At 43.1% G+C, this 26,378-nt stretch overlaps 3 protein-coding genes across 3 annotated transcripts; 1 reads left to right on the top strand and 2 right to left on the bottom strand.

Annotated features, from left to right (window-relative positions):
- The first annotated feature begins 381 nt into the window (after nt 1–381).
- tmbim1a (transmembrane BAX inhibitor motif containing 1a) lies at nt 382–11,552 on the top strand. The gene is made up of 12 exons (XM_031741410.2): nt 382–790; nt 3,632–3,943; nt 4,329–4,396; nt 7,503–7,567; nt 7,650–7,703; nt 7,799–7,849; nt 7,949–7,988; nt 8,531–8,568; nt 8,659–8,746; nt 8,846–8,941; nt 9,032–9,085; nt 9,207–11,552. Exons 2-12 carry the CDS (start codon nt 3,637–3,639, stop codon nt 9,354–9,356), a joined length of 1,011 nt encoding a protein of 336 aa, XP_031597270.1. The 5' UTR covers nt 382–790; nt 3,632–3,636; the 3' UTR covers nt 9,357–11,552.
- On the bottom strand, nt 11,553–15,319 carry si:ch73-71c20.5 (DUF4748 domain-containing protein). Its single transcript, XM_039601939.1, has 3 exons — nt 15,247–15,319; nt 14,793–15,033; nt 11,553–11,871 (listed from the first exon to the last, which is right to left on the bottom strand). Exons 1-3 carry the CDS (start codon nt 15,314–15,316, stop codon nt 11,700–11,702), a joined length of 483 nt encoding a protein of 160 aa, XP_039457873.1. The 5' UTR covers nt 15,317–15,319; the 3' UTR covers nt 11,553–11,699.
- Nucleotides 15,320–15,419: 100 nt separating this feature from the next.
- On the bottom strand, nt 15,420–20,551 carry mcm6 (minichromosome maintenance complex component 6). Its single transcript, XM_031741412.2, has 18 exons — nt 20,314–20,551; nt 19,994–20,140; nt 19,731–19,841; nt 19,402–19,489; nt 19,151–19,312; nt 18,898–19,063; nt 18,650–18,798; nt 18,417–18,567; nt 18,169–18,310; nt 17,881–18,022; nt 17,666–17,773; nt 17,371–17,526; nt 17,090–17,218; nt 16,832–16,996; nt 16,515–16,641; nt 16,235–16,429; nt 15,990–16,129; nt 15,420–15,887 (listed from the first exon to the last, which is right to left on the bottom strand). The coding sequence occupies exons 1-18, from the start codon at nt 20,409–20,411 to the stop codon at nt 15,777–15,779; spliced, it is 2,487 nt and encodes an 828-aa protein (XP_031597272.1). The 5' UTR covers nt 20,412–20,551; the 3' UTR covers nt 15,420–15,776.
- Between the last annotated feature and the right edge of the window lie 5,827 nt (nt 20,552–26,378).

Here is a 26,378-nt window from a genome sequence, read left to right as displayed (position 1 = left end):
CAGATACAAGAATTGGACTGAAAATGAGTGAAGAAGCAGCAAATGTCCAAAAAGAAAACCTTTGAAAAACTAGCCTGGAGGATTATTTTTTAAGAGCGCTTTGGGGGGAAAAAAAAAAAAAAAAAGTAAAGTCTGGCTCCTTGGAAGCAAAACATAAAGAAATGAAGAGTGACTAGAGACTTTTGAACAGTACTCTATAATATAGCACACTTAAATCTTTCTCATGTCAACTCATTACTGAGCGTATTTGCAGAGGGTGCATATAAAACGTGTTTTCACATCACAACGCTGGCCTTCATCAGCCTGAGAGAAATTCAGCACACTTGATGAGCTTGTTTACATCGCTTTGTAAAACTGCAGAGTCCAAATAATAACACCTTATATCAGGTGAAAGGAGACAAAATGCAAAGTGTGGAAGACTCGCGCGCCAGTAGCAGAGGGCACTTTAGGAGCGCGCGTGCATTCAGTAATGTGACACCGCCAGTGCTGAAAATGAGTCAGCGCCTTTCAGGCCTCGCTGTCTGCGGTGTGGGTGTGTGTGTGAGAGAGATTCCTCCGGACCCCACCCTTCTTCCACAGTTCCAGGAAAAAAAAAAAAAAAAAAAAAAAACTTTTCACAGCTGCCCACTTCTGCCTTCTCTGAATAACAACAGCGGGAACATAAGACACACACTAAAACTTGGAGCACAGTATTAAAGAGTTTAAGGCTTTGTGAGTGACAGCGGGAGGATATCGCTCTTCTTCTCTCTGGGACTGAGAACCACCGACGAGGTTGACGTCTCGTAATTTGGTAAGATGTTGTCATATTCTTCCCATTCTCTTAGAAACACCGCTCATGGTGAAGGTGGTGGTGGTATTTTGTTCTGGCTGAGCCTGCTCACACACCTGAAAAGGCTTTTTGGGGTGGGGGGGGAGTTAGCGGAGGTTTTGTAGCTGGGTGGAGTGGGTCTGTAGACGCTTTTAGGCTAGCCATCTTTCTTTTTCAGTTCAGTCGACAGAACTGAAATGTTAAACACGAGACACAGCTCATATGCTGAGTTTTTGTCTTTTTCTATTTGACTCTTACATCGTTGCTTATTTATTTGCTGTCAGAGATGAGTTACAGGGCGGGTAAAGGCGGCCCTCTTGCTTGTTGTAGCGGGGAAGACACAGCTGTTAGCAATAACGTTAATGAGTGCGCCCATAAAGGCAACGGAGCTTTTCATAAAGATGATTTCTAATTTGCTGATGTGCTGTCGAGTCGTGGGAGACTTCCGGTCAGTTGTCAGTCAGTGTGCCTGTGTACACACACTTGTGCACAGTCTGTTATAGTGAAATAATAAGTGGCTGACATTCAACCCTACAAATATTGTTTTGGGAGTCGGTTGGGCTTGAGCCTGAGTTTTGCTTTGCGGAAGTTGACCGTAAACATGTAAACATACACAGGCTAAACTGAAAAATGCCCAACACAGTTGCCCAAATGCATGGTGACATCTCCGTGAGTCTGGTTTCATCTGACCAGCCTTTACACGGTGTTAGCCATCTACTGTTGTGGGAGGTCAAAAGGGAGCAAGCAAATGTCACATTTAATTTTAGGTTTAGTATAGTTTTGCATAGTGGCAAGTGTGTTATAACAACCAGGAAACGCACCACGGTTTATCTAGCCTGAGCTAGATTACAAATCCCCTCCCTGGTGTCTGGTCAGTTTTTGATGTGACAAAGAAAACCTCAAATACAGCATAAATTCATAAATAGGAGAAGTCGAACCTTTAACAAAAAAAAAAAAAAAAAAAAGGAACACTATTCTACCACAAGCCAAATGAAAGCAATACTCAATACCTTTCCAATTTTCGGACATTCTCAATTAACCATTTTTGTACAACTGGTTTTAATAATCTGCTGGATCTTACTGTACATTGAGAGAACAGTGAAACGGAAGTGTGAAAAAATGTGTTTAACTGATAAAACCAGTTTGTTTTTTAACCTGATTTTTAAGTTGGCATTCAGGTTCAAGTTTACTGTTGTGTACAATGTAAAATGTCATGATTGGGGGGGAAAAAGCAGGTGCGACAATGTAAAATGACAAAGCCTGTTGCAGGTGTATTGGATTAGAAAGAGTCAGCAGCATTTAAAAAAAACTGCATGACTTCTTCACCCAGGCAGAAATAATGAAGCTCAACAAAAAGGAGTGATTAAAAGCTTTGCCAAACCGGTTCTCAGTGTTCTCGTGTGGTGCTTCTGTAACTGTGTCCATCCGCATCACAGGCTTCATGTAACAAAAGCATTTCTAAGTCACAGGGCCTTGGTCTCTGTGACGTGTTTGTGCCACGCCAGATGGACGGAAACAGACCAGTTATGTTAGTGTGTTCAGACCAAGTACGTTACAGTAATAACCACAACCACATGATGACCAGAGGTTTGAATAAGAGTGTATTTTTTCTAAATATTAGGGCTATACCCTCCTGTTCAAACACACATATGAACCTGCTGCCTTCTCATGTCTCAGTGACTATGGAGCAATCAGCTCTGTCCTCATTCCACGAAGATCAGCTGAAGCACTTTTTCCATTGATTGTTTTCTGTCCTGTTGCTTGGTGCTTAGTATGTGAGGTAATGGCAACAAGAGGTGGGGCCAGCTCTTGAATTCCTTTACTGCGTGTATTTCCCTAAAAGTCCCACTGAGAATGCAGCACTTTCAGAATAACTGAGCAAACTGTATTGTGCTTAGAAACACATCAGCCTTTTAATATAGCAGTTTGGTACTTTTGTAAAATCATGCAGAAGTAAATTGCTCTTTTAATTCTTTATGATTCACATAAAAAATAAATTTAGGTCTCAAGAACCCAGTGTACTTAACCATCTCAGTTCTTTCAGCAGCCTGGAATACTTGGGCCTCTTGTTGCTGCATGATGTTAGCGTGCATGTGGTTATTATTAGAAATTTCCCTTTGGGGCCAGTGTGGTAGTTCCTTAGCTTGTGGTGGGGATTTTTGAACCAGTGTTGAGCAAATCCTTCTAGTCTGTGAACCTGATACACACCCAAGTGTGTACAGTAAGGTGCATGGTAAGTACGCTGGCAGGAGCCCAAGCCCAGCTATTACTCAGACATAAGTGTGTATGTGTAACAGTGGCTCCTTACAGAGCCCTAAAGCTAAATGGAGCTCTGTTGTTGTCACCAAAGGCAGGAGTGTGCATTTTCAGGCGGGCAGGCGGCGTTTGTGAATGTGAAAATACAATTTAAAAAAAATTTAAAAAAAAAAGCCTGACAGTGATCCTGAACACACTGCCATTGCAGTAGAACCATACCTGGTTAGAAAAATGCACAGTTGCAGTTACAGTTGCAGTCAGAGTGTGGACCTCAACATTATTGAAATTACAAGAAGGCTGCCTAAGAGAGTTCAGGCTGTGTTGAAGAATAAAGGTGGTCATAAATCCAGTAAAAACCGGATCTGCCTTATACACCATGTACATTTGCCTTTTTCATGACTCTTAACTTTTTCACAGTACTGTACATTAAAAATGTTTCACTGACAACGACGGTGTACAGCAAAACCTTAAAGAGCACGTGTCTGTGATGCTTCCGACTGTCTTACCTCTGCTCCCTGTAGTCCCTGCATGTTGTGAACTGTATTTCCTCCCCTCCCTTCCTCACAGGCATCATGTCACACTACCCTCCAGGGTACGACGAATCTCATGGCCCTCTGTATGGACCTCAGGGTGGGAACTACCCACCACCCCCTCCGTATGGATTCCCGTCATATGGTAGTTCACAGCCAGGCTATCCCTCTGCTCCATACCCTCCTGGTCCAAATGCCCCTCTGTACCCAGGCCAGCCAGCTGGCTACCCTCCAGGCCCTTATCCAGGGCAGCCTCAGCCTGCTGGACATCCAGGATCTGGCTACCCCAATCCTCCTCCCATGCCTCCTGTCGTTCCACCTACAATACCGTCAGATGTCCTGAGCTCTGGTAAGACTCTGGCTTATAACGTGTGTCCTCTAATGAGATTACTTTTTTAATAAAAGGAGAAAGCATTCTGATATTGTGTGCTCACAACTCCTGAAAGTGATATCGTTTCAGGGTTGAACTAGAGCCATTAGTCAGCTAGTGCATGACGCAGGTTAAGGAATATTACAACAAAATCCACCTATAGGAGTTCTTAATCTCATAGTTATACATTTGATCTTCTTTGTTTCATTTTTACACTTATGAGAGGGCTAACACGTGAATTTTCATAATTAAAAGATGCATTTTTTCTTTTAATCTTTTACTTGTAATGAAGTTTACCTAAAGAATAGTGCTTTTTGTTGCTCTTCGTAGTCATTGGTCACTTTTCTTTCTACTGACGATACAGGTGATGAGTTTGCGGCAAGTGGCAGCGGTTGGGACAGTCTGAGCATTCGGCATACCTTCATCAGAAAGGTAAAGCACCACAAATAGCATTAAATTACCCATTTTACTCTCATGTGCAATGATTCATCCAGAGGAGTGTTTAATAATACTTTTAAGTTACTTTCAGAATCATTTAAGACTCATTTCACCACCCGCACCCAAAAGAAAAGGGTAGATTGACAGCAGCAGTTATGACATGTCATGGAAGGCTAAACAAAGTGAAAAGTGCTCATTAGGAAAGATTTTACATAGCCTTGGCCAAGATGGTACACTTTGTTATCTAGAAGACAGCACTGTCTACTTGCTGAGGTTCTGTAACATCAGCTAAAAGTTGTATTGTCAGGAAAATTACATGTATATTAACAAAAATCCACAGCATTTCCTGGTCAACAGTCAAATTTTGGAAGAATCTATTCCATTCAATTCATTTTTATTTATATAGTGTCAAATCACAATGACAGGTGCCTCAAGGCGCTACAAAGAATGTATTTCCTTGTACAAAATGGTACATTTCCTTGAGATGTGTTCAGCAACACCAGTCAGAGTGATTTTAGTGAATCACTTTGCAGCTGTTGTTCATGTGTTTTGAATGATGGATCAGTTGTGACTCATGGTGAGGTTTTCTAATGGACTAGTACATGGCACTAGATAACGCGTGCACAGCAGCAGACCACAAAAAGATCAATATATCAAGCTTTTTTTACTGAGACAGAAGAGTAGGCTCATCACAGATGCAGAGTTTTCCAAATAAAGAACTCTCTCGTAGTGGTCTCAGAGGACAAGCATCAGTCTCTAAACTACTTCTCAGGAGGGGAAATGAGGCCAAGCACGAGGGGTTGGCTAAGACATGCCAGCATTTTATAAGGATGATGCAGAGAAATCCAAATTTGACATTTGTGACACTGACCGAAGGGTCAGTCTAAGAGTATAAACGGGGGAGAGGATGAGTTATTCTAATAATAACTTTATTTGTATAGCCTTTTTAGAAACACACAGTTACACAGTGCTTCACAGTTTGTACTGTAAGCACATTAGGTAATAAGTGTAAATAATTATACATCTGTGTACTATACATACTATATAACAGGAGACAGCCTTTTGCTATATAAGGATACTCAGGAGCTGTGACAGCTTTACAAGAGAACTAACCTCTGTGTGTTTTAGTCTCAGCTTCTCTGGTCAATGCTTTGGTCGCTTGCCGGTCCACAAGTGTGTGCTAGTCTACACGAGTCCCTGCCTTGAAAACTGATAGCTGTTAAACTGTTTAGAAAGGGATGAAAGTGAGTGTAAATATTAGAAAGCAGAGTGCTGCCTTGATTTGATTCTGGTATTTTAAGGATTTCATTTATGTGCCTTCTTTATCTGTAAGAGTAGGGCTGTTAAACGAAGACAGCGAAACAGAAAGCATAGGAGAACAGCCAAACTGCTGTAGAGACTTAAGTATACTTGGCACTGAACCTAAGGGCTGTCACTGAATGTTGTTTTGTTGGGTCTCCTGTACACAACCTTTCTGGCTTGAAGTTAAATGGATAGTGAGTGAAGGTGCTACCCATTTGTTTTGGGTTGCAAGCTCGGGGGTGTTTTGACTAATGTTGTCTTCCAGTCTTTAGCGACTGCTGTACGAATCCTGGCAGTGGGACAACAAGCCCAAACACTTGTAAATCCGTAAAGAACTGCTTAAAGAAAAAGAACAGGGAGTGTCTTAAGACTTTTAAATATCATGGCCTTTGCTCCATGGTCAGCAGATCTCGTCACCTGTGAATATTTTTGCTGCATTTGAAAACTGGCTAGCTATGAATGGCAGTATTGAGTTTACTCTTGGCACTGACGGTTGCCACTTCAAAAGGTGGCGTGTCAAATCTCTACCCCCAACGTGGTTTCCCGGATTGGTGTCCTGGTTTGCGACATCCTGATTCCAAAATAGTCTTTTTGTTTTGTTTTGTTTTTATTGTTGAGCTCCAACCTGCTCAGTGTTGGCATGATTTATTTTAAATCAGTTTATGTGGTTTTGGTGTTTTATGTTACGTTGTAGCTTAGAAATTTTTCTCAAAATATGGCGGAATCTTTTAATGCATAACTTCATACTGCTAGTTTTTCTTGCTATGCCAATGAACACAAAGATATGCGAGACGCAATCTGGACCAATCCAATAGCTTCTGTATTGAGAATATAAAATAATGTTGGGGCCTGGAGCCTGGGGCTCGCTCGGGCCACTTTGGGGATGGGGTGCCCTCGGCCTCACGGCCCGGGGCTCGGCCACTCAGGCACAGCTGGCTGCCGGCGGAGCTCACGGGCACGTCACTGCAACCCCTGGCTTCTGCTCATGGCTGCTGAGTGACCCCTCATCTGGGACTCTCCTCAGCTCTTTCTGGGATAGTGGCGCGCTGCCCCTCTGTTGGTCTTCCTTGGTCTCTTGTGTTCTGGGGGCCTCTGGATGTCTGGAGTCTTGATCTCCTCCATACCTGCTTCATGCCCTGGAGGTCGGGGCAGTGGTCCCCCACACCCTCTAGCAGATCGTTACATGAAGGAACCTTTTAAAAACAAGCGCGTTCATGCTCACAGGTGTACACACGGGTGATCACACACACAAACTACACCCTTTTTGGCTCCTACCTCAAAGCACACTGTGCGCTGTCGATCTCACGTGCTGCACAATAATGTTTAATATTTAGTATTTACTGTCATATTCCCATATATCATTGTGATCTTGTTTATTACTCTCGTTTTCTTCTGCTTGCTTTCTTTTTTCTTTCTCAACAGGTGATCCAGGTGATCGATATATGTATTTTTTGTCTGCTTATTCTGTTGGTTTTTGTTTTTTGCCCTTTTTCCCCGTCCCTCTTCTCAGGTTTTTTTCTTTCCCTCTTTCTTTCTCCACGTTCTCTCCTCCAGTCAAGTCTGTCCCGTATTCAGCAAGTGAAAATAAAATAAACAATAAAAAGTTGAATCAAATGGACCATTACGGCAAGGCTGGGATGGTCCATTTGGTAAAGTAAATCCGTTGGGCATCTTTCTTTGCCTTTAGACAATAATTCTGATGGCAAAAGAACCAAACAGGACAGGCAAAAAAAAGAAAAAAAAAAAAGAAAAAAAAAAGAGAATATAAAATAATGTGAATATTTTTTTTCTTTTTAAGGTGTATTTGATCTTGGCGTGTCAGCTCCTGGTCACCACAGCCATTGTGGCCATATTCACGTTTGTGTGAGTATACAGATCGTGTTCTTTCTAAGGCTCTTTGCGTGTGAGCATATCCTGGTGTTAACTGTGCCTCTGTTTGTTACAGCCAACCTGTCAAATCTTTTGTAAGGAAAACCCCAGCTGTGTACTGGGCATCATAGTAAGTCTCCCTCTGTGGTAACATCATTAGATCCGAGGTAATGTGCTGACACATTAATCACAATTGTAACTTTGCGATTAATTTCTACATTTTAGTGCAGTGTATTTCATCACCCACATCGTGCTGGTCTGCTGCAAAGGCCCCCGGTGAGTGTGATTGCCTGCTTTTATTATGTTTTTAGAGAAAATACTTGTACCTGAACACTTTTAAACCAACTTTCTGCTGAAAACCAACTTATTTTGCAGGAGGAAGTTCCCATGGAACATGATTCTGCTCGGCCTCTTTGTAAGTATGACTTGTGGTTGATTTTTGAAATAGAGGTCATTACCAGCAGTTTCCTGGACTTGGATCAAGTCAAGACTGAAAACCGTTTTGTCTTTGTCAGCGAGACATTCCATCCAATGACAGCCTTATCACAGTACTTGAAATGTAATTTTAATATCAGAGCCAAACAAGTGAGTCACCACACTTGTTTGCATTTCACCTGTTGATGTGTTTGAGTGTTCAGTTTATCAGCTCTGACAGCAAAATGACTGAGCTGTTTTATGATCTGCATTTTGTCACATAATAAAAGGTTTTGTGGTTTTTTTTTTTATTCAGCAGTCTTATTTCCTGAATTGTCACGTGGACTTGTAGGAGTCCACATGACACTGGGACTTGTGATAAAACCGGGACTTTTATGACAGTGTTGACACTGAGTTAGACAGCATGTTATGATCAGAGCTGTTTTAGTCTCTTTGGTTTTTTTTTCATGATTATGCTGTTTGTGGTTGGACAAGAATTGTTTCATTGTAATTTTATCTGATCTTTATTTTTTTGTGAAACAGACTCTGTCTTTGTCGTATATGACTGGAACCATATCCAGGTAAAAAATATATATATACAGTCCCTTTATATGATAAAAACATTCACATAATTTCCTCACTGCTAACTGTGTGTTGTTCTTTGGTTTTAGTTACTATGACACAAAAGCAGTGTTTCTTGCGCTGGGAATCACAGCTGTCGTCTGCATCGCCGTCACAGTGTTCTGCTTCCAGACGAAGGTAGGGCCGTGCGCATTTCTGCTTATCAGCTTTAAATATCCACAGTGTGTTTGCTCATGGGCACAGGTTGAGATGGCTGCTGCCGATTTCTCTTTGTAGGTCGACTTCACCAAGTGCCAGGGTCTTTTCTGCGTCCTCGGCATTGTCGTGTTCGTGACTGGCATCATTACAGCCATTGTGCTGTCCTTCAAATACGTGAGTCACTGCTGTTGTGAATACTGTGACACTGTTTCCTGACACCTTCTTGGGTTTTCTTGTTATCTTAATGACTATTTGTTGTTGCAGATATTTTGGCTTCACATGCTTTATGCAGCTATAGGAGCGATAGTTTTCACTCTGGTAAGTGTTTCACTTTAAAGTTTCAAAGAAATGAAGAAGTCGCCTTTTAATCTTACAGCAGCCCTCGTTGTATTTATTGATATAGTGCTCAGTTTTTTTTGTAACACTTTGTGTCTTGCAGTTCCTGGCATATCACACTCAGCTACTGATTGGAAACAGAAAGCACTCCATTAGTCCAGAGGAGTACGTGTTCGCCGCACTCTCCATCTACGTCGATATAATCCAGATCTTCCTTTTCCTTTTGCAAATTATTGGTGCTTCCACCAAATAAAAATCCAGGGGCACAATGTTGGTTGGGTACCGAGAAGCCTCAACCAGTAAAACCATTCCATGCTTTTGAGAAGCTTTTACTTTTTCAATAGACATGAGAACAGATTTTTAAAACCACGGCGCTCTTCAGGGAAAATGTCTAAGGGCTGAATAGGAGATTTTACATAGTAGATTAAACCTAAACTGCTGCTCAAATGTTTGGGGTCACGCTGATACACTCTTTTTATTGAAATTATGTGAGATTATGTAAATTTATGGTTTGTTTGTTTTTTTATAAGAACACAGGGGTCTATTTTCAGCATCATCCCTCCTGTATTCCTGAAGTGTCTTGTGTTACTTAATGCGGGTTTATCATGTGACCAGGCTTATTGATCCATAGGGAAAAAACATCCAAACACAGCTGAAAGCTGATAAAAGGAGCGGTCTAGTATAGTCAAGAAATTGTCAAAAAAAACAAAAAAGCTTTTTTCTAAACTGAGTGTTTCAAATGTTTGAAGGGTGTTATAGGCAAGAAATTAATACTTAGGATAGAAAGGTGTGTACTACTCCCTCCACAGAACAGCACAAACTGGGTCTAAGCATTTTACAAACAAGCAAGAGGTGAACCTACTGAGCTAAAGTTAAGCTTCCATTTTTTGCCATGAGTTATTAGAACAAGAACAGCCAATGTCACAAGTGTGATTATCATGCCATTAAGTTTTTAATGGCATGATAATCACGCCTCATGCTTCACTCAGCTAAGTAAATGATCAGCTTCTTGAATCTGTTCACATCCTTTCAGCACAGGTCAGTCTTTTTACATGAGAAACTTGCATTTAAGTAACATAGTGTGCCACTGCAGCATAAGAGTGATGATTGAAAGTGGTCTTCTGTGGTCATGATACAATCTTCCCCCATATATATTCATGGGGAGCTGTTAAAGCATGCTAGTCCACAGAAAGCTAATGTTTAAATGTTCAGTTAAGTGGATGACTCTACAATAATACCATTTATTCTCTTGTTCTATGATCCAGCCATTAAAACTGATCAGAGTTGTGGTAAAAAAATCAATGATTTTTTTTTTTTTTTGTTTTCGTCCCTTGAACAGAAAAAATATAGGCGTGAACTGAACCATTGTTTCATTCTGTTACACTAAGGAGACCTCTTATTAAAAATTATGAATAATTCCATTTATCTTTGTTTTTATAACATCTCCTCACACCTTGTTAAGTGTTTTGCACAGAAAAACACTTAACAAGGACATTTCAAAGTGACCCTCAAAAATTCTGAGCGATAGTTTACATCCCAAAAAAAGCACTTTGTAAGAAATCTATATTTGTTTTTATATACTTTAAGCAGCTTGTCGGTGGTTATGATGAATACTATTACCTAACTATCTAAAGACACTGGAATGCCATCTGCAACATTTATTCCATATTACTGGACTTAAAGCAGAAAGTGTCTGATCTCTTTTCTGTGTATGAACATGTACAGCTACAAATGAATTCTCCCATGTGTCTATATGCTACAAGAGCAAGGCAAGTCCTAAAGTGTAACTTTCTGAGATTGATTATGAAGTACAGTAGGGGTGGGCCTCGCCGCAACATTTGATCTCAGTTACTCAAGTATGAGCAGAGTCAGTGTTTAGGGACACGTCCACCCCTGAAGCACAGCTCAGTGCCACTAATGGCAGCCACGGCTCTGCTATATTACTTTATCTGAATAAAGTAATATAGGTCACTTTATTTGAATTGTACTCCTTTATATCACTTCAGTGCCTTCACCGTGTCAATGTCTGTTATTTTTTTAACTTTACAGAATACAGGGTTATAATATGTTTTATAGAGTTGTTATATGTGCGCCTGTAAATATAGTTGTGAGTTACTCAGATGTGGGTCAGACAGCGAGGGCCGGCAGGGCAGGATTTTTCCACACGGGACAGCATTATCGGTGCCATGTTGTTAAAGTACTGGAACATTTCTGAACTCCAGTTTAACTGTCCAAACATCCCTCCTGAGATGATCAGCTCAGTCCATCAATGACAAATTTAGAGCACAGCTTAAAGTTTATAAAAGCCTCACTCAAATCAACAGAGGCAGACATGTTTACTGTACACCACAGACGGTTAGTGTGGAAGAGGGGGTTGTAAATATACATATCAATGCTACAGAAAATCTATTTGCTTATCATTATAAATAAAGTTTTCTTTTAGTCTTAATGCACTTGTACCAGTGATGATTTTATTCAAATATACATTTACTTCTGACATGGGTGAACTTTACATCAGTGTTGTGATCAGTCTTTAATCCAAGAGTCTCTGTTTGGGATACTGTGCATACGATGCAAATCACAGCTGCAACATAAATTACCGGTCCAGTTTAACATCCACTGCATGATGGCGGTAGCGACTCCCTTCGTATTCGCCTTCATTTGATCTTTTCATCCTCTGTCTGATCTTTAACTGTTTCAGTCTGTTTTTGTCCACTTGTCTCTTAGCCAGGAAGAAGCTGATTATTCCTGTGGGGAGACCGATTATCCTGCGCAGAGAGGAAAGAGAAAATATTTATACAGTACTGATGGCTCTGTCACACTAGAGAAAAACAGGACAGCAAGTTCTACGCAGCTAGGGAAAACTGGTGGGTCCCCAGTGACTGCGCTAAACGTAAACCCAGCGCAATCACAATCAATCGCAGGCTGTAGGCTTTGCAGACAGATTACTAACATGTTGTAATCAACCTGTCAGTCAGTCTGCACTGATGACAAATTCGCACCTAATATATCTTGCTCTATTTATTAGTAGCTCTGTGTGGATGATATTCATCCAAGTTGTATTTTGGATAGTGAACCTCTCTTTTGGAAAATTGTGTAAAGTTTTCTCTTTTAGCCACAGTAGTGTTATATGTAAGAACAATTGTTTCACTGTTATTGTCTGCCAAGTGTGTGTTTCTGGGACTTGTGGAGGACACATCAGTAACATTAACATGCAGGCAACACAGAAAGGTGACCAAAACATTACATTAAAATTAAATGGTAAATGGCCTGCATTTGTATAGCACTTTACTTAGTCCCTAAGGACCCCAAAGCGCTTTACGCTACATTCAGTCATTCACACACTGGTGATGGCAAGCTACATTGTAGCCAAAATTACCTTGGAAAGAAAAGCATCTGGACTTCTTTAAGTTTCTTGAAGACGTTTCACCTCTCATCCGAGAAGCTTCTTCAGTTCTAAGAGTAATTGGTGGAGATTCACAGATTTTAAGCCCTGCGGGAGTGTCCCTAAGAGGGACATGGACCCCCTTATTGATCCTCCGTCTAATCACATGAGCCAAGGTGTGAAAATGGGTGTGAGTCACAATCAGCCAAGGTTTTCGCATGAACCCATTGCGAAACCTAGCCCTTCCCTATCACATGATTTACTGAGGTCAAATGGTCCAAGATGTGAGTGGGTGTTAGGGTGTCTGGGAAGGGATCTCCAAACTGGATTATAGATGGCAGACAGTTGGTGTCGTAAGCCACCGCCTCTGTTCAAAGATGGTTGTTCACAGTGGACATAGATGGCTTCTAACACTCCTCTTTCAAACCATCTGTCTTCTCTGTCCAAAATGTGAACATTGGCATCCTTGTTTTCTCATCCTGTGAAAACAAGGATGTCAAAAGACGAAGTCCAGACGCTTTTCTTTCCAAGCTCTTTAGACTACGATGACCTGGATGACTGAAAACCTTCACAGACATTACAGTTACCTAATAAATATGAACTTAAAGACACAGGAAGTGTTTAGTAATTGCTCTACTAAATTGATCTAATAGCCAGCCAACTCTTTTCAAGGGACCAAATATAATTGGCCAGTGGACTCAAAATTGGTTTCATGGACAACGTGAGCTAAGCCTTTAAAATTATGCAGGTAAAAAGTCTGGAGTTGATTATACATCATATTGCCTTGTATTTACTCAGTAATCCAAATGATTGAATTCAGGTGTTCTAATCACTTCCATGGCTACAGGTTTATTAAATCAAGCACCTCAACTGTTGGTGGTATAACAAAGTAGAAGTGATTGGGACAACAGCAACTGAGTCATGAAGTGGTAGGCCACGTAAAATCAGTGGATGCTGAAGTCCATAGTGCACACAGGTCACCAGCTTTCTGCAGAATCAGTCGCTACAGACATTCAAACTTCATGTGAGCTTCAGATTAGCTCAAAACAGTGCGTAGAGAGCTTCATTGGTTTTCATGGTCAAGCAGCTTCATCCAAGCTGTACATCACCAAGCCCAGTGCACAGTGTCAGATGCAGTGATGTAAAGCATGACATCACTGGACTCTAGAGCAGTGGAGGCATGTTTTCACACTTTTTTCCTTTTTCATACAAGGATGGTGGAGGTAGGATTATGGTGAGTTGGGCTTGCCTCTTAATAATACAGTAAACTAGCACCACTGGCGAACAATGGCCTGTGAGGTCAGTTTCTTGATCATTAATATACAAATTGTCATGACCATTGATCAATACCCATGAGTACCATTCACAGAAAGTTGGGGAATGGCTGCAATCACAGCACTGAAAGATGTTCTCTTAGACACCCTCCTCGATTCAGAGATGGTCTTTCCCTTTTCATGTAAGCGGCCTCCTTGACTCACCGCTCAAACCAGCATTCCTCCCTGTCCAGGATGTGTACATCCTCATCATTGAAATAGTGTCCAACCTACAGTGGCCTGTAGGTGTAAATAGACTGTGGAGTCCTGGCCTGACGAGTTAGCTCTTCTCTGTTGTGCCATCTGATTAGCCAGAGGTTGTTTGGTTTCCCTGATGAATAAATCATGGCAATCCTCCTGGCACTTCAGAGCGTACACTATAATACTTTGAAATTAAAGGTTTTTGCTTCGGCAGCAGTCCTTCTCTCCTGGATTGCCTGGAGCATTCTTTGGGTGCCTTCCCAGTTTTGACAAATGTCCAGCTGATATAACCACATTTACTCAGGCACTTAAAGGCCAGATTAGGTCTTGCATATAAAAGCAAGATCAGTTTGAAAGGTGAGCAATTCAAGCAGAAATACTAACTGATATTCACTGAGAACTATTCAAGTACTTTAAAAACATTTTTGCAACCCCCATCAGCAGCTGACTTTTAAATCTTCACTGTCACACAGTCACTGTAAACTATTGCAGTTAGCACTAGAGCACGTGTTCTTTGAGAAAACAGAACAAAGCCGAGAGGTTTTTGAAGAAAAGTGAAAAGTTCTGCATTTGTCAAGCAGCTGACATGAACAAGCAACCAAACATGTACTACAATCAGAAGAACTGCAGTAAATGCCAATCACCCATGCTCTAGCTGTAGGCTTCAGGCAGCTGTATAAAAAGCGTGTAATTTCTAATCTTTTAATCGTTCTTTGACACATCCCTTGACTGTACGATTTGTCAGTGGTGCAGCTTCTAGATATTTCTCTTCACAAAAGACAGGAATTACCAGGCAAAGCCGATTTTCACCATAGGGTTCTTGGCTTTTCTCTTGGGGATGTATTCAGGACCCTCTGGTTCCTCCACCTCCTCCTGGGCTCTGCCTCTGTCTGTGCTCTGGGTCTGCTCGCTCCTCTGCGCCTCCATCCTGGAGCAGGCAGCAGGGGAGACGTGCAGCCGCAGGCTCGGACACACGGCCCGGCTTTGACTGCTCTGTCTGAGCACCCACCGGCCAGAGAAAAGGTACATACCTGTTGACACAAATTACAACACCAATACTTTAAAAATCTGACTTCTTCTGCGACCACATCAATTTAAAGTGCTAAACTAAAGCATATAAAGGGTTATTTAGAAAAATAAGTATATTAAAATAAATAACTTATCGCCACCGATCACAAACCAATCCTGGTGTATAATTCTCTTAATTATGACCTTTTTATAACAAGTAAAGCCAATAATTAAACCTTTCAGTGTTGTCCGGACTGTATTCAGTGTGGACGCCGCCATGTTTGTTGAGTAATTGCAACTGGGCATGCGCAGTCGCAACAACGGGAGCTGCTGCCACCTAGTGGTACTCACTTAGCTTACTTTAAAAAAAAAATGCATCAGAAAACAACACAAAGGCACATGAAGCAAATTTGTGTTTGTCAACATTTTATTTATTGTTCCAACATTTCATTCACAAAATCATAATTATAATACAAAAACACTTTAAACCATGGACGTAAACCATGCTGTATGCTTATAATATACAGTTATTCAAAGTCAACAATAAACTAAGTCAAAGAGAAGTCAAACAGCTGGAGAAGAGGGCAGCATATTTACATGTTTTTTTTTTAATCTTTTTAAATCTAAAGAATGTTTAGATAAATCCTTGTATCTTTGTACAGCAGCGAAACACATCTCGAATGCCACCACTATGAGCATTAAACACACTATGAACAATAACTCTTGTTTGCCACAAATAAGCAGCGATCAATTTGAGGACAGGAGTTTAGTCTTCCAGGATGTAGTTGGGGTTTACAACCAGAACAGATTCCTCTTCTGTGCTCGCAGACTCTGAGTCCTTCAGTCCGGCCTGAGACAGCTGGATGAGGATGTGATCCTTGAGGAAGAGATTTGTGTGGGAGATAGTATAAATGAGCATGTCTGCATTTAGAGAATCGCTGACTCATTATCTTTTCACATTTTAAGATGGCAGACTTACATAGTGCACCAGCCTGTGGATGACCTTCTCTATCAGCCCCTTCTTATTGATGAGCTCCTCCTCAGAGTCGATCTCTGACTCGATCTCTTTCAGATACCAGTTGACCACTGCACTTTTCTTCAGATCCTCCTCTTCCTCAGCTGCAACACAGATTAGCAAGAAAAAATGTGAGAAGAAAAAGAACAGTTACAGAGCAGACAATGGAATGAGGTGGAAAACAGACTGGAGGGAGGAACATCTCTTACCATCCTCTGCTCTGCGCAGATGCAGGACGAGCAGGTTGGAGATGCGTTTGTACTCGGCGAAAGACAGACGAAGAGATGGTTTGGACTGGCTCCCAGGCTCGCCGTGGCCATTGACACCGTCAGCGTGTCCATTAATTCCATTAGTAAGGCCATCGACACCATCCACGTTTCCATTTACTCCATTCGGGACGTTACCTGCAAAGATGCAGAGAAGAGTTTACATTAAATGAACAGCGGTGATGCATGGCGTCATTTCACATCTTCTCTATATTGATAGTACCTTCTTCCTGCTGCTCCTCCTCTTCCTCCATTTCATCCTCCTGTTCCAGGTTGATGTCTGGCGTCTCCACTCTGATGATAGATTTGTTCAGAAGACGGAATGCTTCCTTCACGTGTTTGGGCTGAACCTAGAAGCATGGGGTGAACGGGCAAGGGTTAATTCACAGTTTGGGCTTTTATTTTGAAAGGATGTCTTCCCCCCCCCTCTCAATTTAAGTTAAAGTGATTCTCAGGGTGGTTTTGCAGTATTAAATTTTATCAACCACTTTCAGTATTGAGTGTTGCATGAATGAAACTTGTGTGTGTCTTTGCACGTACCTCATCACAGCAGTGCATACGTGCCATGGCCTCTGAGAGGCGGATCATGCTCTCCAGCTGTCGCACAGTTATCCTCCAGGCAGATTTGGACACGCCCCCAGAGCCGTCACGCTGGCGGAGACGCTTGTACTGCTCGACGATGAACTCTTCTGATTCGCTGGAGATCTGCGGAGGTCCAAAAGTTAATATAAAGGAAATGTGTTAAACAGTAAAAACTGTGTCGCTGGTGTCAGCGCGTGGGGACACCAGCACACCCACCTTGGGTTTGAACTGCCTGGCGAAGAGCAGGTATCTGCGGATCTCATCCAGAGAGTACAGTCTGTCCACCGACTCCTCCACACGGGAGTGCAGATCCACGATGCGTCTGGCGATGGCGTAGTCTGTCACCTAGGAGTAATGCAAATCATTAGCTGCAGTATTCATCTAAGTTACCATAAAATAAATAAATAATGGATGAAATAAAAGATACGAACATAAACAGAACATAAAGATCAACCAGTAAGCACAGGATGCTCAGACTACGCTACGTTTGCATGTACCTCATTGCACTCGTCCACCAGGATGAAGAAGAGATCAAAGCGGCTCATAATGGGAGCGGTCAGGTTGACGTTCTGCTTCAGACTCTTGCTACGGTCGTAGCGTCCGCTGACAGGGTTAGCAGCAGCCAGGATGGATGTGCGAGCGTTCAGGGTAGCCTGAGGAGAGAAGCGGAGGAACGGTCTGGTTATTCTACTGCAGAGACGAGCGATCGAATTTGATACCAGTTTAACTTCCACTTGTGCTGCGTAAAAGTGTTTAAAGTGTGTTCAAAGCATAAAGCTTTGAAAGCGTCACCTTGACTCCGGCTTTGGTGATGCTGATGGTCTGCTGCTCCATGGCTTCATGGATGGCCACCTGGTCTTTGAGGTCCATCTTATCAAACTCATCAATACAGCAAACACCCTGAAATCAAACCAGTTAACAAGTTTTACTTGCACTAATTACATAAAGAAACATTTTTTTCCATAATAATACATCCTTCACTGTTCTTCAGAAGTCGCAGCACTCACGTTGTCGGCGAGCATCAGAGCTCCAGCCTCGATGACAAACTCGTGCGACTCCTCGTCTCGGACCACGGCCGCCGTCAGACCTGCGGCGCTGCTGGCCTTGCCGCTGGTGTACACCGCTCTGGGACTGAACTCCTCCACGTGCCTACACAGGCACACACATTCAAATCAACACTGCTGTACAACAAATGTCTACAGCAAAGAGTACTAGAAAGTATTTGTGCCAGAAGATGGAACAAAGAAAAACTTTATGCAAAGCTAATCAGTGAAGGTGGAAACTGTGTGACATACTTGAGGAACTGGCTCTTGGCAGTACTCGGATCTCCCACAACGCACACGTTGATGTCTCCTCTGAGCGAGGTCCCTTCCATGGTCGTCTTGGGAACGCCTCCAAAAAGCATCAGCAGGATGCCGCGCTTCACCTCATCGTTACCTGCACCATCACGTTAACGTTTAACTCACAAGTCACAGCTTTGATAAAGAACTACGAGAGCATTCTCCATTGGAGAAAAAGGCTAGACGGGGGTTCTATCACTGACCGTGGATGGTTGGGAAGAGGCTGGTGCACAGGTTGTGGTACAGGTTCTTGTCCTGGCTCATCTCAAAAACCTTCTCCCACTCCTTCTCCGTCATCTGGCTCTTAATGCTTTCAGCTGTCTGCTCCTCCTCCCGCAGCTCTTTACCGCCAAACTGTGATAAAGACGCATTTGTAATCACACAGCAAGATTTGTAGCTGTTTGCATTTTTAGGCACAGGGGCGAGCGCTTCTTACCCGTGGGTTGGTGGGCGCCACGTTGCAGGCCAGGAAGGCCAGCCTGTATGACAGCTCTCTGACTCCCAGAGCTTTCAGTCCTCTCAGACCCTCAGACTCAAAGCCCTGAGGACCTCCTGCTACACGGGTACTGGTCTCTGCTCGCACACCTGGAAGTAACATCCATACAGTCATGAGAACCAAAACAAAACAAAAACACACCACAAGACATAGTTCTGATCATAAATGGTTAAAATTTTAAAAAGTACCAGGTGTGCTGAGCTGTGAGACATCCGGCACGACAATCAGGGTCCCAGTGAAGTCACAGCGGTCTCCAGCCTGAGCCGTCTCCACAGCCTCTGCCCTCAGGATGATCTCAAGAGAGCGTGGGATCGAACCACGGGGCAGCTCCGCCTGTGTCTCCTGGATACGCACCTGGATACACAAACAGGGTACACAGGGTCAGAATCAGACTCATTCATCCATGCAGACAGACAGGCACACGTCCTTTATCACAGTTACCTTCTGAAAGTCGATGAACTTGGATTTGTGCGTGTCGAGGTGGAAGCGGGAGCGGTTGTTGCACACGGGGTTCCTGCAGATGGTCGGAGGAGAGTATTTGAACTGCTGAGAGACATCTTTGATCACTGCCTGGCAGTCCATGCACAGGAAGGTACCGCTCACCTGCACCAAAGGACGCAGAATGGGTTTAATGGCAAAAGACAAGCGAAAAACTGAACTTTGTATCTTCTTCACTGATATAAACATCTCACCAGCTCAGGATGGACTGGGTGCGTTCTCACCACCTGACCGCTGATTCTCACCAGGCTGCCAATACGCATGGAGGACAACTCACGGATCCTACATTTAACACAGGAAAAGGATCAGATTTGGCATTTCATTCCCATTAACATCTACCAGTGTGAGATGTAGCATTTCTGCTTTATGCACCACAACTTAAACACCATTTAGTTCCAATTTATTCAAGCCAAGCGGACATTTCTACAAATATCTTTACACTAAAGCAATCTAGCTGAATAAACGGCAGCTCAGACCAGATAAATGGAGATGTACATGGTGGTTTTGGTTAACAGTGTCTTACTTGTGTCTGGTGGGCAGATCCTCGATAGCGACGTAGAACTCTTTGTTGAGAGGAACGTTCCCGTGATCCCGAGCAAAGTTGCGCACTGCTCTGCAGAGGTAGGGATACACTCTGGAAACAGAGAATCCTTCAGGTTATCCCACAGCTTATCTCCACAGCACTGAACTGATGGTTTGAAATGCAGCAGAGCACTCTTCCACCTCAGTATTTAGATTAGATATGAGGGAAGCACCCATGACTTGGTGGTCATGTGGCCTGCTCACCTGTAGTACTCCTCCTGGATGGTGGTAGCCAGTTCCTGGTTGAAGCCCTCCAAGTCGGTGAAGCTCACCAGTAGGGTGTTCCTCTCAGGCCTGATCAGCTCCTCGGCCTCCCGGACATACTTCACCTCCCCATCCCCGCTCTGAAATCTGCAGGGTGACGCAGGAAGCGAGAGAGTGTTAAGAAAAAGCAGCGAAAAGACACCAATAGCAGCCGATCAAAGCAGCACTCGATCCTTATAATTGCTGATTAAAAGAGCGATGTCAAGCCAAGCACGTTTCGGCCGACAACAATACGACACGGTCGCTGCTGCCTCACTTACTCCTCTAAGAAAGCCTGGAATAACTTCTGGCACTTCTCGGCCAGCTCGTCCTTCACCATCGCCCCGGCAGTCTCCGCGGTGGCTGTGGCGACATCCATGCTGCAAGTCCGTCAAACTGCGACAACAAAGAGAATCCAAAAAGAAGTTTGCAAAACAGACACGAGCTGCTCCTCTCCTCTCTGACACACAGCACGCTCAGCTCCGGACAACAGAGAGCCCGGTTTCGCGCGAAAAGCGAGACCACGTGATGTTTGGCGCGCCGCTTTCGACCAATCTGCGACGTTATGGAAATATCTCTGAGCTCGTAGCCAATTAGAAGCGGAAACGTAAATTGACGCGGGGTCCTGCTGCCTGTTTTCCCGCGGTACGCTTCCTGTGCTAACCAATAGCAGCTGTAGACGGGGAGAGACCGAGCTGTTATCTCAGTGTGCGCGTGTCTTTGTCGAGCACGTGCGTTATACAGACAGGCTACAAATGAAGAATGAGCTGAGTGACAGCGTCACAGTAAACTTAGCACTTGAGCCATTTCCGGCCATAATATTTAGGCAATTTATTAGTATGTCGTCATCATTATCATCATCATCTTCTTCTTCCTAGGAGTTGCCTCATTGGATCATCCAGCTCCATCTATGAATCTTCTCTGTGATCTTCCTGTTTTCCTCCTGCTTGCCTCCTCCATATTCAGCATCCTTTGCCCAGTATTTCTGCTCTCCCTCCTCTGCACATGTGTAAAATATCCCAGTCTTGCCTCTCTTACTTTGTCTCCAAACCGATCAACCCACCCTGCCTCTCTGATATACTCATTCCTGATCGTGTCCATTCTGGTCATGCCTAGTGAAAATCCTAACCTCTTAAAAACTGCCAACTCCAGCTCAAACTGTCACGGTGTAACCTGCAAACTTGATATTCCATGGAAACTCCTGCCTGACCTCATCAAAATAAGAGGGGGATCAGAGCCAATCCCTGATGTAGTCTCACCCCCACCTTGAACCCATCTGTCACTCTCACCCCTGTCTTGCTGTCCTGATACATGTCTTGCTCCACCCTCACATATTTCTCTGCCAAGGTATCTCTCTCACCACCCTATCATATGGTTTCTCTAGACCCACATAGTCACAGTGCAACTCCTTTTGACCTTCTCTGTACTTCTCCATGAACACTCTCCAAGAAAACATCACATCTGTAGTGCTATGAAACCATAGTCCTGCTCACTATCACATTTCTCTTCTTAACCTAGCTTCAGCAACTCTTACCCATATCCTCTTAGTATGGCTCATCAGCTTTATCCCTCTGTAGTTACTACAGCTCTGCATATCACCACTGTTCTTGAAAACTAGTGCTAGTATTCTTCTTCTCCATTCCCCAGGCATCCTCTCGCTCTCCAGGATTGTGTTAAACAATCTTGTTTATGCACCCACTGTCCTCTCTCCTAGTCATCCCCATACCTCCACAGGTATGTCCACTCACCCTTCTTCATAGCTACTTTCACTTTTTCCTTACTAATCCTCTGCACTTTCCTCTCATTTCCTCATCAGCCCCTCAAAGTACTCCTTCCACCTTATCAAGACATTTTCTTCACTCGCTAATACATTTCCATCCTATCTTTAACCACCGTAACCTGCTGCAAATCCTTCCCAGCTCAATCTCTCTGCCAAGCCAACATGTTTTTTCCTCCTTTCCTAGTAAAACTCACTGTAAGCCTTTTCCTTTGAGTAGAAGCTACTTTCAGCCGCTCCCTTATTTTTAATTTTGCAGTTTTACAATGGATGCTAAACCCCAAAGGGAATTTGGGTTTGAGTAAATGTACTTTGATTTAAAAACCGAAAGCATTTTACTGCTGCAGATGTCTGTGGTGAAGCTGTTTTAACTGCTTTATACAAGCCTACATGTCATTTGTCTCTTCCACTAGTGGTTTCCATCCAAAGAAAAAGGCTGCTCCAGAGGTCACCAGTTAGAAGTGAGGATTTGTTAGATGGGAATAAAAGACTGAAAAAATCCCAGAGAATCAACTTATTTGATGCAGTAGCAAATGTTTTTCTGTGTTTGTGCCTCAAAGCTTTATTTATGTATTTATTTATTTTTTTTGCCTGTCCCGTTTGGATCTTTAGCCATCAGAATTGTTGTCTGAAGGCCAAGAAAGATGCCAAGCGGATTTACTTTACCAAGTGCATCTTCATGGCCTTGCCATATTGGTCCATTTGATTGACCTTTATTATAATTATGTTTTTATTTTATTTTATTTTCGGTTGTTACAGACGGGACAGACATGACTGGGGGATAGGACAGGGAGAAAGAATGAAAGAAAGAGAGGGAGAGAAAGAAAAATAGAGGGGAGAAGAGATGGTGAGAAAGGGGGGAAGAAAGAAAAAGAAAAAGAAACAAAACACCTGGATCACCTGTATGGAGATAAAAAAAAACAGACGAGAAAACAAACAAAAAAGAGCAACATAATAAATACAACACCATCACAATAAACTAGCTAACAGTAGATAACAGTAGATACTAAATATTAATTAATGCCACCCTCCTGGGAAGAGCTGAGAAGAGCCCCAAACGAGAGATCACCCAGCAGCCACGGAGCAGAGGCCAGAGGGGGTTGCAGTCTCGTGCCCGCGGGCTCTGCCGGCAGCCAGCTGTGCCAGAGAGGACCGGGCCTCAGGCCCAGAGGCCTGAGGGCACCCCACCCCCCGGAAGGGGCCCAGCTGGGCCACAGGCACCAACCCCCACCAATCGGCCACCAGGAGTGAGTCGGTACATACATGAGCGCCCAGCCCCAGACACCAAGAACCACCAACACACCAACATCTGAGGGCATCAGCCACCGGCAGAGTGTGGTGAGGGGAGATAGGCCTCCATACCTCGGAGAGCCTGCGATGTTTCCAGAGAGGTGGAGTGTAAGACCCAACCTGACATATAGACACAGACGAACAGGCGCACGGAGACACAAACATGCATTCCCACCCCCATATACACAAACAAATACTCGGCACTCACCCGACGTAGAAACAGACACAAATAGACACTATACACACATTCACACTCCCCAAACATACTCTATATCCCAGGTCCAGGTACCCCTGCCCCCAGAGGGGCAAACCGTACCTAGACCCAGGAGATGTAACCCTTCTCTCTGGGGTGGAGGAAAGCAGACCGCCTCCTTATCTGCAGTAGCAGGGAGGCCCCGCATCCCAGACCCCAATCCGACGGCCAGCACCTCCTCCCAGCCCCCCAGCACCGACGGTTAACAGAACGGGGGTGAGTGAAGGCCCCAAACTTCCCTCTGCCCACTCATATGTAGTGTTGCTGCGTGCTGTTCTAAAGTGCATTTAAAACACAGGAGGGCAAGGTGCTTCCTGCCAGAGAGCAGCACGGCTCCTCCCGAAAACCCTCAGTGTCTATATGCATTTAAAATTGAGGGTAGGGCACCAGCGCCAGAGGTGGGTTTGAATACACAGACCGTCCTCTGGACGCTGTATAACGTGCCCACCCCCAAGGCCCTATAGGTATGTGTTATGAGAGTATGAGTAATGTGGATGTCTAGGTTGCGGAATAAAATTGAGGCACAGGCAGCCAGAAGGGGACAGAGGGGGAGTGCCTCCCCTGCACCCTGGTGACACACCTGCACCCCAAGCCCTGCGTGTGTGGGTGGCTTTGGTGGAGCAGGAAGAGGGAGGCAGCTGAGGATGGGGAGGGAAGGAAGGGAGTGCCTACTGGCCCCAGGGAGGGGCCCCCACACTCTGGAACCCCCATTAGTCAAAACTGTGCACAAGGACACAAGTAATTGGATTCAACTTATAAATGTACCACATGACCACTGGGGGGCAGTGAACACTCATGTTTCTGCATATTTTTATTTTACATGTCAGCTCAGCCAGTGTCAGCGCCTACTAGGTATAGAATAGAATAGAATAGAATGCCTTTATTGTCACTATACAGTTGTACAATGAGATACAGAGCATCTACTCAGTGCAAAACATGCTGGGGGGGGGGTACAGTTCTGCAGCGCTATATACATGTGGACAGTATTAACAGAGGGAAAAAGATATATATATATAAAATGTACAAATATACAAGCCAGTTTTTAAAAAAAACTAATATGTAATAAATAGTGTTGTGTATATACAGTTGGGTTATTGCACATAGAAATGGTATTGCACAGTGGAGGTCCATAGAGGAAGTGGGAAGAAAAAAAATTATTGCTTCATTTCTAAAAGGAAAGTAGTACTACAGTCACTACAGACAGTAAAATAATACAGTTTTTCCAAAATTGTTTTTCTTATTTATAGTTTTGTGCTGGGACCAGAAAGATACAACTTCAGCTGAATGGTTAATTTTGCACTATGTGTCTGTGTATATTTGTTCCACCGTATTGTTGTAGTTGTGTTAAAACAGTGCAGCTATGGGACAGCAGGCATTGGGGGAAGGTTGGAGTACAAGTCTGTAACTAAAGGTGCCGTTAATAAAGTTACAACAGTAAAATGAGGGGGAACAGAAACTCCTTGGAACAAAGTGGTCGGTGAGAAACCACCGAAGGATCATGTCCATGTTGTAGAGAGCATTACAGTCCCTGCTTCTTTGTTTTATCACAGTGGCTCCTCGTCGAGACTGGAAAGAACAGCTATTGTGACCTTGTATTCACATCAGTTACAGCAGAATGAAAAAAGTAGAAAAAAGTAGACCAAATGAACCCAACACCTTACAATCACACCTGAGGAGTCCCCAGAGACAGTCATCTTGACCCGTGAAGTTTTCCCATTTTAATTTCTTTAGACAGTGGGGACAACCTGATGGTCTTCTGAAAGAAAAACTCATTGAAATGTAGCTTTTTTATATATATATTTGTGGTTGCATAACATGCATTTATACTGGGCATGTTTTGGAATGACTTTGAGAGACCGGCAGAGGAAGTTATTTGTTAACAGAACAATTCACAGGGGGAACAGTAGAGCCAGACTGCCTGCAATTCTCGGAACCGAGTGGACACGATTATGTTCTGCAACAGTTAGCTGATAATAAGTGACAAGCAGATGTGGCAAAAATACAGACAATTCTGTACTTAAGTGGAAGTGCAGATTAAAAAATACTCCAGTAAAAGTTGAAGTCCTGTTTTGACTTCTTTACTCAAGTAAAAGTGAAAAAGTACAGACTCATAAATGTACTCAAAGTAAGAAAGTGAAAAGTAGCATTTCTACCACCTATTTTTGTGCAACACTAACTGAACCTTGTGCTATATTATTGTAATAATAAAATAATTTTAGTAGATGTGAATATAAACTTTATTCCAGTCTAAATTTGAATTCTAATAAAGGTACTCAGCTTGAATCAGGTAAGTAGAACATGAGCAGAGAAAAAGAAAAAATAAAACAGCTCTATTTTCTGTTGCTAATTGTAGAGGGTGGCTTTGCCTCTAAACCTTCAGCATGTGGGGAACCCTAAAATCAGTTGGCTCAGTGTGGGGAAACAAATCATAAATCACAATAATTTCTATTGGGAGCTCCAGTAGATTTTCTTAGTGTACAGGCTGTGACCAGCTGACCTGCTGCTCTTTGTGGATGTACACAACTTAATTCAACCAGATGTAAGCAGATGTTTTATGAGTTGTCTTGGCTGATTTCCATCCTCTACACTGACAGTAGCTGCTGTCTTTTTTCTAGAAGGTATAAAGCTGGTATGAAGGTGAAATTCGATGAATGAGTCTCAGCATCATCAGCTTAACTTCAGATTCATCTCTGCTTTACTTTATGTAACCTAACTCTGACCATGAAACCACAGCCACTGTGCACCAGTCACACACTGTTCTTTACTTTAAACCCCTCACAGCAAACTAACCTGTTTATTCTGCAGAGGATTTTCATGCCACCTTTAAATAACACAGCGAGTCTACCTCAGTTTGTTTTGCAGCAGGTTTCACAATATGAAAAAACATAATGTCATGTGTACAGACCAGATATCTGATTTATAATCATGAGGACTTACATGTAAGCTTTAAATTTCCAGTTTATCAAACACCACCGATCAGTCCTTATCTTCAACCCCTCTTCGTCCTCTCGTGTCCTCTTCCTTAT

This window comes from Oreochromis aureus, linkage group 18 (assembly GCF_013358895.1).
Source record: "Oreochromis aureus strain Israel breed Guangdong linkage group 18, ZZ_aureus, whole genome shotgun sequence".
Classification (NCBI taxonomy): Eukaryota; Metazoa; Chordata; class Actinopteri; order Cichliformes; family Cichlidae; genus Oreochromis; species Oreochromis aureus.
The sequence above is the reverse complement of the archived record's forward strand: the minus strand, read 5'-3'. Positions and strand labels throughout refer to the sequence as shown.

What these genes read in the sequence shown, in the direction of transcription:
- tmbim1a (XM_031741410.2), top strand. Translation starts at nt 3,637, where the DNA reads ATGTCACACTACCCTCCAGGGTACGACGAATCTCATGGCCCTCTGTAT. An exon ending in GCTGTGTACTGGGCATCATA is followed by an intron (nt 7,704 to 7,798) that starts GTAAGTCTCCCT and finishes TCTACATTTTAG; the next exon opens with TGCAGTGTATTTCATCACCC. An exon ending in GTCTGCTGCAAAGGCCCCCG is followed by an intron (nt 7,850 to 7,948) that starts GTGAGTGTGATT and finishes CTTATTTTGCAG; the next exon opens with GAGGAAGTTCCCATGGAACA.
- si:ch73-71c20.5 (XM_039601939.1), bottom strand. Translation starts at nt 15,316, where the DNA reads ATGCCCAGTTGCAATTACTCAACAAACATGGCGGCGTCCACACTGAAT. An exon ending in AGTCCGGACAACACTGAAAG is followed by an intron (nt 15,034 to 15,246) that starts GTTTAATTATTG and finishes TTGTGTCAACAG; the next exon opens with GTATGTACCTTTTCTCTGGC. An exon ending in GTGAAAATCGGCTTTGCCTG is followed by an intron (nt 11,872 to 14,792) that starts GTAATTCCTGTC and finishes CTCTCTGCGCAG; the next exon opens with GATAATCGGTCTCCCCACAG.
- mcm6 (XM_031741412.2), bottom strand. Translation starts at nt 20,411, where the DNA reads ATGGATGTCGCCACAGCCACCGCGGAGACTGCCGGGGCGATGGTGAAG. An exon ending in ATCCAGGAGGAGTACTACAG is followed by an intron (nt 19,842 to 19,993) that starts GTGAGCAGGCCA and finishes CTCTGTTTCCAG; the next exon opens with AGTGTATCCCTACCTCTGCA. An exon ending in TGGTGGACGAGTGCAATGAG is followed by an intron (nt 17,219 to 17,370) that starts GTACATGCAAAC and finishes CATTACTCCTAG; the next exon opens with GTGACAGACTACGCCATCGC.